The following is a 12,151-nucleotide window of genomic DNA, read 5'->3' as shown; positions in this document are numbered from 1 at the left end:
CTCTGGCAGAGTATGGCACACAAAAAAAAACAGCTGTGGGCCCAGCACCAACCCCTGCGGCACCCCACTCACCACTGACTGCCAACCGGAGAAACACCCATTTATACCAACTCTCTGCCTTCTATTGGTTAACCAATCCACTATTCATACCAATACACTTCCTCCGACTCCATGCATCCATATCTTATTTATAAGTCTCTTGTATGGCACCTTATTGAATGCCTGCTGGAAATCTAAGTATACGACATCCACCTGTTCCCCTCTATCCACTGCACTCATTATGTCCTCAAAGAACTCCAAAATGGTTGCCAAACAGGACCTGCCCTTTCTGAATCCATGCTGCATCTGTCTAATGGAACCACTCCTTTCTAAATGTTTCGCTATTTCTTCCTTAATGACAGCTTCAAGCGTTTTCCCAACTACAGATGTTAAGCTAACTGGCCTATAGTTGCCCGTCTTTTGCCTACATCCTTTTTTAAAAAGTGGCGTGACATTTGCTGTCTTCCAATCCGCCGGGACCTGCCCAGAGTCTAGAGAGTTTTGATAAATGATTACCAACGCGTTTACTATAACCTCCGCCAATTCCTTCAGCACCCTGGGATGCATCCCATCAGGACCAGGGAACTTACCTACCTTCAGGCCCTCTAGTTTGCTCATCACTATCTCTTTAGTGACAGTGATTTTATTGAGGTCCTCACCTCCCATTTCATCCATAACATCATCCTTTAGCATATTAGATGTGTCCTTCACCGTGAAGACCAACACAAAATAGTTGTTCAATGCCTCAGCCATTTCCTTATCACCCAATATCAATTTCCCCTCGTCTTCCAAGGGACTTACGTTGACTTTAGCTACCCTCTTCTGCTTAATATATTTATAAAAACTTTTGCTATCTGTTTTTATATTTTATGCTAATTTACTTTCATACTCTATCTTCCCTTTCCTTACTTCTTGTTTAGTTGTTCTCTGTTGCTTTTTAAAGTTTTCCCAATCCTCCAGTCTCCTACTACTCCTCGTGACTTTGTACACGAGGTTTTAATTTGATACTATCTTTTAATTCCTTAGTTATCCAAGGCTGGCTCTCCCCACACTTACTGTCCTTACTTTTGACTGGAATATACTTTTGTTGACCTTTGATCCTTAAAGCATGACCTCTAGTTGTAGTCCCACCCAACCTCAGTGGAAAAAGCTGACATGGATTTACCCTATCTATACCCATCATAATTTTCTATACCTCAATGAAATCTCCCCTTAATCTTCAATGTTCCAAGGAATAAAGTCCTAATCTATTCAATCTTTCCTTCTAACTCAGGCCCTCCAGTCCCAGTAACATCCTTCTAAGTTTTCTGTGTACTCTTTCAACCTTATTTACATCCCTCCTGTAGGAAGGTGACCAAAACTGCACACAATATTCCAAATTAGGCCTCACCAATGTCTTATACAAGTTAACATAACACCCCATCTCCTGTACTCAACACATTGATTTATGAATGCCAATGTACTAAAAGCTTTCTTTACGGCCCTCTCTACCTGTGCCACCACTTCCAATGAATTATGAAATTGTATTCTCAGATCCCTTTGTCCTACTAAACTCCTCAGTGCCCCACTGTTTACTGTGTAAGACTTACCCTGGTTGGTCCTATCGAAGTGCAACACCCCACACTTATCTGCATTAAATTCCATCTGCCATTTTTCAGCCCACTTTTCCATTTGGCCTAGATCCCAATGCAAGCTCTGATAGTCTTCTTCACTGGCCGCTAGACCATCAGTTTTGCTCAGCAGCAAATTTGCTGATCCAGTCAACCACATTATCATCCAGATCATTGATATAAGAGGACAAACAGCAACAGACCCTGCAGCACTCCACTAGCCACAGGCCTCCAGTCAGAGAGTCACCATTTGCTACCATTCTCTGGCTTCCCCCACAAAGCCAATGTCTAATCCAATTTACTACCTCATCTTGAATGCTGAGCGGCTGAACCTTCTTGACCAGCTCCCATATGGGACCTTGTCAAGTGCCTTGATAAAGTCCATGTAGACAACATCCACTGACTTGCCTTCATCAACATTCCTGGTAACTTCCTCAAAAACACAATAAGCTTGGTTAGACACGACCTACCGCACATAAAACACTGCCAATGATCCCTAATTAGTCCATGTCTGTCCAAATACTCATTAATCCGGTCCATTAGAATACTTCCAATAACTTTTCCATTACTTATGTCATGCTCACTGGCTTATGATTTTCTGGTTTATTTTTTACAGCCTTGCTTAAACAGTGGAATAACATTAGCTATCCTCCAATCCTCTGGTACCTCACCTGTCATGAAGGATGATATAAATATCTCTGCTAGTAAGCCAGCAATTTCTGCACTTGCCTCCACAGGATCTGGTGATTTATCCATCCTAATTTGACTCAAGGTAGAAAACACTTCCTTCTTTGTAATCTGTACAGGGTCCAGGAACACGCTGCTGCTTTGCTTCACTTCAGTAAACTCTGCATCCATTTTCTGAGTAAAAATAAATGCAAAAAAATTCATTTATGATCTCCCCCATCTCTTGGTTCTATGCATAGTTAACCATTCTGATCTTCCAGAGGACCAGTTTTGTCCCTTGCAATCCTCTTGCCCTAACATAACTATAGAATTCCATAGGATTTTTCTTTACCTTGTCTGCTAAGGCAACCTCATGCCTTCTTTTAGCCTTCCTGATTTCTTCCTTAAGTGTTCGCTGGCATTTCTTATACTCTATAGGTACCTCATTTGTTCCTACATGCCTATACCTGTTAGGCACCTCTGTTATTTTCTTAACCAGGGCTTCAATATCTCTGGAAAACCAAGGATCTCTAAACCTGTTAACTTTACCTTTCATTCTGATGGGCACATATAAGCTTTGTACTCTCAAAATTTCGCTTTTGAAGGCCTCTCATTTACCAAGTTCACCTCTGCCAGAAAACAACCTGTCCCAATCCACACCTGCCAGCTCTTTTCCGATACCATCAAAATTAGCCTTTCTCCAATTTAGAATCTCATCCCGTGGACCAGACCCATATTTACCTTGAAACTAATGGCATTAACACTACAACACAGATATAGTGTTCACCTACACAAGCTTGTGTCACCTACTCTGTTTCAATCCCTAACAGCAGATCAAGTATCACACAGTCTCTCACTGGGATCTCTATGCACTGATTAAGGAAACTTTCTTGAACACATTTGACAATCTCTATTCCATGGGAGTTGCAGTGAATATCTGGAAAGTTAAAATCACCTACTATAGCAACCTTATGTCTCTTGCAAGTCTGTGATAACTCTACAAATTTGTCCCTCTAAATTTTGTGAACTGTTGGGTGGCCTCTAATATAGCCTCATTAGCACGGTCATACCTTTCTTATTCCACAATTCCACTCATAATGCCTCACTAGATGGGTCCTCCAGTCAGTGACCGAGCAATGCTGTAAAATTTTCCGTGACTAGTAACACCACCACCCCTCCTTTAATTCTTCACACTCTGTCACATCTAAATCAGTGGAACCCTGGAATATTGAGCTGCTAGTCCTGTCCCTCCTGCAAACAAGTCTCACTAATGGCTGTAATATAATGCTAGGTGTTAATCCACGCCCTGAAGCTCAAAGATCCAAAAATCTGATGCCTTCCCCCCCTACATCAATTCCTTAGCCATATGATAAACTGTATGATCTTCCTATTTCCGGCCTCATTAGCATGTGGCACAGGTAGCAACCTTAAGGAAATAAGTACTGGCAAATTAGAGAATGCTCCCTTCATAGAATCCTAGATTTAACATGTTATATTTTCAGTAAAAGTTGAGCAGTTGGGCATGCTTGAGTTTCGATTTTGTGAGGATATTTCTCTGCCATCTCAACACTCCCCACCTTCACCCCTACACACCACGGGGAATTCTGAAATGAATGACACTGTTTCAGAATAATAAGTCACACTGCAGAAATTTCTCTTTTCAGATAGTTGTAAATGTTTAGATTTCTCTACCCAAGATAGCTGTGCAGAGTGAATCAATAAATGCTTCTTTGATGCATCTAAATGCAGACTTGTGTGAATGATTATTTTTCTCCGTAGCAGTTGGTTTCTGATTCTTATCCATGGTTCATTGAAAGAGGTCTCTGGGATTGCTAGCTCTGAGGTTGGTGTCAGCACGTTGCCTGAAAAGCCTTGGAGGAGGGTAAATCAGTGCCTTCATGTGGAAGGAAATCAATGTCTTAAACCTGCACACACCAGATAACTTCTCTGGGGACTGAGCAAGTTGGAACATACAAAGATTTGAATTAGGAACAGAAAGTGGATACAGGCTTGCAAGCCTGCTCTACCATTTAGTAAGACCAAATCTGACTGTAACTTCAATTCTGCAATACTGTACTGTCTACTCAAGGGGCCTTTGACCCATTTATGAAGGAAGAATCTATCCACTTGTGACATAAAAATATTCAAAGGTCCTAATTTTGCAATGATTTGGTCATGGTTCTTAAACCTTTTGAGAGAAAAAAAATTACCTAATTTCTTCATAAATTAGTGGTCCTTATTTTTAAACAGTAATCACATTTCTGGATTCTCCCATTGGAAACATTCTCTGTATATCGACCCTATAGTAAGATATATCTATTGGAAATTTGTTTTAATTTCAAGATTTAATTTCTTTAACGTTAGAAACTTTTTTGGGACTACCATAAATCACTATGGACACATCTATATTGGTAAGAAGCAGAAAAGCACTTACTAAGTAACTGTTCTTACTACTCAACCAAGATGATAGTCACAGTCCATCCCTTGGAGCCTTAGAAATTTGACCTCCAGATGTCATTTGTGCAGGTCTCTTTGTCCCGGCTGATAGCAGTTTGTACTTCTCCTGAATTCCACTTCCATTCATTCTTTCTACCCCCATATTTTTTCCCTTAAATTCTAACTATCAATTTTTTAATCTTTCGTATTCCATATCCCTGAATATACGGTATATTTTAGGGTTTATTCATTTCTAGCTCTATTTTATTTCACAGCTTGAATTTTTTTCCTTCTTGTCTTGTTTATTTTCTTGCAGACTAAACACTCTTTGAACTGAACCCCAGAATTCCATCACGAATGTTGCTTTCTTCAGTAACAAGGCCATTTGGATAATTCAACTCCTCTGTTGTTCTCTCCACCTCCTCCACATTTTTCTGGCATACTTGTTTCAAATTTCTTAGTTGGCATATTCCTGGTAGACTTTATCTCCTTTGCTGTCCTAGCCCATCTATTTGCTTCAAATATAACATAACATACTGTACAGTGATTAGACTGTCAAAATTAAACTGTAGTCCAGTACTGTATCATATTCAATAAGATTTAAACACATAGACCATTCTTTGATTAAACAATCTTTTGATAACTGAGCGTCATGCTTAGCTCTTCGGCCCTTGCACCTCTCACTGCCTTAGCAACGTTACGATAGCAGTGAATATATTAAATAAGACATATTAGAAAGACTCATACATTTAAACTATTTCATTGTTTGTTTACTCAAAAAGTACTACATGTTTCCGGTCAAGATGGCACCAGCGAACGACGATTCCTCGGTTGACATCTTCCAGATAGAAAATCTATTTTTTTTCACTTTTTCTATGCCTTCTGTTTGTTCTTTTCGTCTTGCTTGTGTTATGGAAGCTGTAGGAGCCTGTGACGTACAGTTTGGACTTGATCGAAGGATATGTCCGGAGAGCTGCCTCATAGAGATTACAGGCGGTGGGCCGAAAAGGTCCGAAAACATAAGCTAACTTGTGGAAACGACCAGAGATGATGTGTGGTGTCATGAATGACTCCATCTCGAAGCGGTGAGGAAGATTGAAGCCTCGGGTGAATGTGAAGACAGTCGGCAATGGCTCCCAACAGAGATGGTCAGCAGCCCGATCGGTGCGTTTGGCCCCGGATCGGTGGTGTTAGGATGGTGGTCACTATGGAAGAAATGAGTTCGTGTGACTGCTCTCCTCGTATGTAGATGACAAAATATTTCCCATATTTTGAGATTTATGTGATTATTGGACTATACTTTATATTGGTTTCTTTCAGTTTTTTGGTGTTTTCTTTCTTGTGGATGATTGGTGGGAGTGTGATCTGTTAATTTTTGTGTTATGAGAGGGTTGGGGACTTGGTGCTACGGTTGCTGGTCTTTTCTGCGAGAGGGAGCTGGGGATTGTCATTATGGCTGTTTTTGCTGCGGAGGAGGGGGAATTTTGGGGTCTGTGAGGTTTGTTTATTTTCTTTTTCATGCTGATAGTGGGGAGAATTGATGTCTTTTCTTTCATCAATACCCATGGTCTTTCTGTATTTAAAGGCTATCTGGAGTAGACAAATATCAGAATTGGATTGCACATGCATGCTTTAACAAGAAAATGACCTTTGAACCTTTATAATGGCAAGATCTCTCAGGATCTTATATGATTAAATCAAGTTCCCTTTTATTCTTCTAGCAAAGGTAAACATATAGTCAGTCCAAGCTTTCCTTGATAAGAGAATGTTGCAACAATATGCTGGCACTCAGATTGCCACTGTGATTGTTTCAACCTTCAGATTCAAAGCTATCTAGCTGACAGGACTTTTGGAATCAGTTTGTAGCACTAACTGAATAGGATTCCACAGACAACATAGAACTTTGTGCATGAACACACATATACGGTAAGTGTAGGAAGTTGATAAAGTTCCCCACATGTATAACTCTATTCCTGAAGGTCTGTGATCTTCTCATATGTAGCATCACTTTCTTCTGAATAACTGCGTATTTGTACCTGTGCGCACGTGATTATGTGAGCACATGTGTGTGAGAGAGAGCAAGGGAGATTAGAAGACAATGACATTCTTCTGACATTGCTTCATACTTTGGGAATTCTCACTCCTGTCTGGCACTGTTCTAGCTACTTTCTGCTGGTTCTTCTAATGTGGACTCTCAAAGATTTCTTACATCCTGCACAAAAGGTATCACCTTTGGCATCTATCAGCTCCATCCGAACTTCAGTCTAAAGTTATTTAAAATTCTAGGAGCTGTCTATCTCTCTTTTGCAGTCTTCCTCTCTTCCAAGGCTTCCACTGTCTTTATTATTAGCTCACTAGCTTATGGCTGCCTTGGGGAGCATGCCTTTAAGGGGCGATGTCATTCTATCACTGGTTTGTAGCAAAGTGATAGCAGCTTTGGCTCCATTATGAACTGTGTAGATCCCATTCTGATATTTGAAAAATTTTTGGGCCAATTTCATTATTTTCTGCAGAGCATTTTATTTGGTATCAGAAGGGAATAAAAGACAGCTTTGTGCACTAAAAAGGATGAAATGCAATTTCTAGGCAATACTAATTACAATTATTGTAATGATTTTCAAGAAGCTTTATGCAAGTGCTTTATTTATAACATCTGAATTTAATCACTGCTGTTTTCTGGTGCTTGAGGTAATGTCCCGTATCATAATACTAGCTGTTTATTTATACACAGACACAAGCTGCTTGTAAACTTTTTAAATGCAATTTACATTTAATTTTTATCCTGACCCTCCAGAGCTAATTGTCTAGCCAGTTAGCAGTATGTTCCTTAGACATTGCATTTGTAATACAGAACCATTAAACACGGATTATGTATGTCCAGTTGGAGAATTTTCAATTGGCTGACTACTTGAAAAATCATCCTCAGATTTTATATTTGCATAGTATTTTTCAACAACGGGAGTGACCAAGGGAAGGACAAACTGCAGATCAATAATCTCCCAGATAGGTAAAGAAATAGAGATATGCATAGTTTTACGTATGAAAATGTCCAGCTGCTTGCTAATAAAATACACATTTATAGATTTTCCAAAGCAGTATGATACTGAAGTATAATATACAATTAGTGTCTACTTTATTAGGTACAAGAGTGGAACCCAGTGTGGTCTTACACTGCTGTAGCCCATCCACTTCAAGGTTTGACATTCAGTGATGCTCTTCTGCACACCACTGCTGTAACATGTGGCTATTTGTGTTACTGTCACCTTCCTGTCAGCTTGAATCAGTCTCCCCTGATCTCTCTCATTAAAAAAATATTTTTGGTCACAGAACTACCACTCAATGGATGATTTTTTTGTTTTTCACATCATTCTCTGTAAACTCAAGAGAATGTTACAGTGAAAATCCCAGGAAATCAGTTTCTGAGATACCCCAAACCACCCCAATTGGCACCTACAATAATTCCTCAGTCAAAGTCACTTGGATCAGATTTCTTCCCCCTTCTGATGTTTGGTCTGAACAACAAGTAAACCTCTTGACTATGTCTGCATGTTTTTCTGCATTGAATTGCTGCCACATGATTGGCTGATTGGATATTTACACAAACAAGCAGGTGTACACCTAATACAGTGGTCACCAAGTGTAGAAACACAAAAAACAGTAACTGATCCATTTAATTTATTCTCTGTCAATCAGAGTCCAATGAATGAATATGATCTGTTTACTTTAAATAGTCTGCCTTATTTACTACACAATGTTATTGGAATGAGGAAGCAGGAAGCCTTTTTTAATAATAATCTCTGATTGGCTTAATTCTTCCACAATGTTCTCAGTTCTTCCTGCTCTTCACTTCTGAACCATAAGAAACCGAATACCATTTTAAACTGCAGTGAATGCTCCAGTAACTTTGTTCCCATGGGAACAAACTATTTCTTTTTCCTCCTTTTAAAATTCAATTACACAAAATATATTTTTCATACGTAACCACATATTTCATATGTTTTACTCAATTTTCAACTCTTCATTTTATCGATGTACTTTTTGAGTAACATTTATCTTACATTTTCTTTTCTATTACATTTCATAAGAAAACAATGGCATTGGAATTTCACTAATTTTAATAACAAGTAGCACCAGTTTACTTGTTACATCATCACCTCATAACTGTGCACACTTAGAAAAAACAGCACATGGGAACGTTAGAAATATGCATTTAATTGAATCAATAAAAGACCGAAGGTGCATTTTTGAATGCAATATGCATATTGCAAATGAATGATAAATAAAGTGACAAATGATTTTGCCCTATAATATTTGGCATTTGCTATTATCCTTTCCGAATTTAAATTTATTTTCACATAAAACAAAATAAAACAAAATGAGAACAAGCTGCAATTGAAAACTGACATTTCATTCCTACAGATGGAATTCAAATTCAGGAAAATAATGATCAACTACTTCTTGTTGATGCACCATATATATAGCAATCTTCATTTGCAACTGTAAAGAACTTGCCAAGCAAACACATTAAAGAAAAGCATATAAGAGTACTTATTAATAAAGGAAACAAACATTATATCAATTGACACATCTTAATGTAATCAAATAAAACTTACATATGTCTCTGTAGTTAGCCTTGGGTCTTCCTTTGGTATTTCTTTCAGGGATCTTTTTACCATTGCTCTGGATTGACTAAATTGGTCATCTTTCACCTTTGCGGAGATCAATTCAGAATCTGGAACTTCCAATCTTGTGGGAGATCGACTCTGGACTGGATTAAAAGTGTCATGAAACTGTTCTGTGTCCCTTTTGACCAGTGCAGGAGGTCTTTTCAAGGATCGATCTATTGAAGCAGTTCTTTTAGTTACTTCCAAGGGTACAACCATTGAAGTCTGAGATAGACGGTTGACTGGCGAGGCTTCCGAATTTGTCATGCTACCTGAAGGTTGTTGTTTGGTAATCTTATTCAGTGAATCCTCCTTTAAAAAAGTTGTTTTCAGCAAACATTAATCAAAACAGGAAGTAACTTACAAGTATAATGAATTTAATTATGAAATGAAAGGGTCATTAAGGTAATAAACAGTTGCATCTTTTCCTTGCCTCTCCATGCCTGTGATTTCATAAATGTTACCTCTCCTTGCATAGTAGCCCTTCCCTTTCAAATCTGTAATCAATCCCATTCATAGTAAACTCAGCAATTTCTTTGCATCATTTTGATTTCCATTTTTACTTCAAAATTCTTGAATGATATTATGTTTTATGTTTATTTTTCATTCAGCTCTGATTAGGGTTTCCACTTTCTAGGAATCCCTCTCACTCTCTTTGTAGCTTTTGATACACTCAGTCACCCATTTTTCTCAAGCAATGTCCATCTTAGCTGGAGTTGTTTTATAAGGTTTCAATCTTGCCAAACAAGTTGCAGTAAGAGTATCTTTAGCTATAGCTTCTCCTTCTGCTTTGTCATCTTTGCATCAACCTCAGGATCTAGAATGGCTGCCTTCAGTTTCTCACCTAATACTCATCAATGATATCACATAAGATGTAGATTTTCTACATACAAAATGTTAACACTCAGTTGCACTACTTTCAATATCTGACTCATTCCTATAATTAGCTGTGCTTCAGACTACAAATCTCAAATAACTTACAATTTCTGCTAATTAAATATTGAGATGTATGAAAGTATCATCATCACCACAACAACCTTGTGACTAATAGAATTGTCCTTCCAATCCATTGCCTCACGATGAACTAAATGGTTCATTGCCTTGGCATTTTTTTGGCTACCACAGCTGTCAACCTTTCGCCTCCCTTTTCACCAGCCCATCTCCATTCCTTCTTACAATCTACTGCTGAAATTTTTATCATTGTTTGTACCATCTTTAGATATAATTATTCAAGTACCCCAGTACTTCAGCTTCAGTACTACAACTTCCAGTTGCCCATTGTCTTTTGTCCTCTTCTGCTCATCTATAGCTACCATCGCCACACGTTATGTCAATCACGCCGACGCACAACCCTTTACTTTCCGATCCACGTTGGTATGTGATCCCCACAGCTCCATTTTAAACACTACCACTGAGATTAAATAGGGAATTTAACATTAAGTGTTGCAGGATTTTTGGAAGATGCTGTTTCAAGCAGCCTATGCCAATAAGCGCACGTGTAGACACTGTGCAATAATCATGGCAAGAATGGATGCTTTTTATGGTTGATGTGTTGCCAATCAAGCAAGCTGCTTTGTCAGGTGATGCCCAGCTTTTTGATTTTTGGTGGAGTTGCATTCAATTAGGCAAATGGGAAAAATTCTATCACAGTTCTGACTTGTGCATTGATAATGGTGGAAAGGCTTTGGAGTTGTAGCTATAGTTCAAAGTTTAATGTAAATTTATTATCAAAGTACATATATGTCAACATATACAATGCTGAGACTTATTTTCTTGTGGGCATACTGAGTAAGTCAGGGAACATAATAGAATCAATAAAACACCACACCTAACAGGATGGACAAACAACCAAAGTACAAAAGACAACAACCACGCAAATACAAAGGAAAAGAAACAAAAATAATAATAAATGTATATGAAATAAATATCGAGAACATGAGACGAAGAATTCTTGAAAGTGAGTCTGTAGGTTGTGGGTACAGTTCAGTGATGGGGCAAGTGAAGTTGAATGAAGATATCCCCACTAGATCAATAGCCTGATAAATGAGGGGTGATAACTATTGCTGAACATGATGTGGGTCCAGAGGCTTCTGTACCACCTTCTAGATGGCAACAGCAAGAAGAAAGCATGGGCAGGGATGTGGGGATCCCTGATAATGGATGTTGCTTTCCATGACAGTGCTCAATGGTGGGGAGGTATTTACCCATGATGGAATGGCCCATATCCATGACCTTGTGGAGGCTTTTCTGTTAAAGGGCATTAGCATTTCCATACTAGGCTGTGATGCAACCAATCAATATATTCCCCACCACACATCTACAGAAGTTTGTCAAAGATTTGTGTAGTCAATCCATTTGAGATTCTGTACATAATAAACCTGGGATGTTTATAGCGAGGCTTGTTGATGAAAAGGCCACATATTATTAAGGAAGGTGCTTAAGCTCTCCCTTATTGGAGAAAGTCATTACCTGAGACTTTAAGTGTGGAAAACTTGCTGTAACCATACAGGAATATTTTCATATAATATTAATTCTCATGATATTAAAGAAGACAACTGAATCTCTTAACTCTCACCCAACAGTACTATTCTCTCACTTATTTCCTGAAACTCATTTTCTTTCATGTACCTATTAACTCTGCCTCAAATTCTGATGCCACCAATCTTTACTAAGAGCAGCTTATAGTACCCAATTAATCTCCATACAGCAGGAGTACCTAGGGGAACATGCAAATTC

At 38.6% G+C, this 12,151-nt stretch overlaps 1 protein-coding gene across 8 annotated transcripts in view; it reads right to left on the bottom strand.

The window, feature by feature from the left end:
• The window catches only part of cfap20dc (CFAP20 domain containing), a 488,877-nt gene that overhangs the window by 123,505 nt on the left and 353,221 nt on the right, over positions 1-12,151 (bottom strand). For 5 of the 8 annotated variants that reach the window (XR_010020441.1, XM_063067989.1, XM_063067993.1 and 2 more), the window contains 2 exons: positions 9,365-9,727; positions 2,379-2,510 (listed from right to left, as the gene is read on the bottom strand). Coding sequence is in view for 7 of the 8 variants with exons in the window: in XM_063067989.1 (XP_062924059.1) it covers positions 2,379-2,510; positions 9,365-9,727 (495 nt within the window). In the remaining variant the exon portion in view is untranslated. Of the gene's footprint in view, positions 1-2,378; positions 2,511-9,364; positions 9,728-12,151 lie in introns of those variants that run through there. The other 3 variants (XM_063067990.1, XM_063067994.1, XM_063067995.1) reach the window with 2 other exon arrangements.

The sequence above is a fragment of the Mobula hypostoma genome, chromosome 15 (assembly GCF_963921235.1).
Source record: "Mobula hypostoma chromosome 15, sMobHyp1.1, whole genome shotgun sequence".
Classification (NCBI taxonomy): Eukaryota; Metazoa; Chordata; class Chondrichthyes; order Myliobatiformes; family Myliobatidae; genus Mobula; species Mobula hypostoma.
The sequence above is the reverse complement of the archived record's forward strand: the minus strand, read 5'-3'. Positions and strand labels throughout refer to the sequence as shown.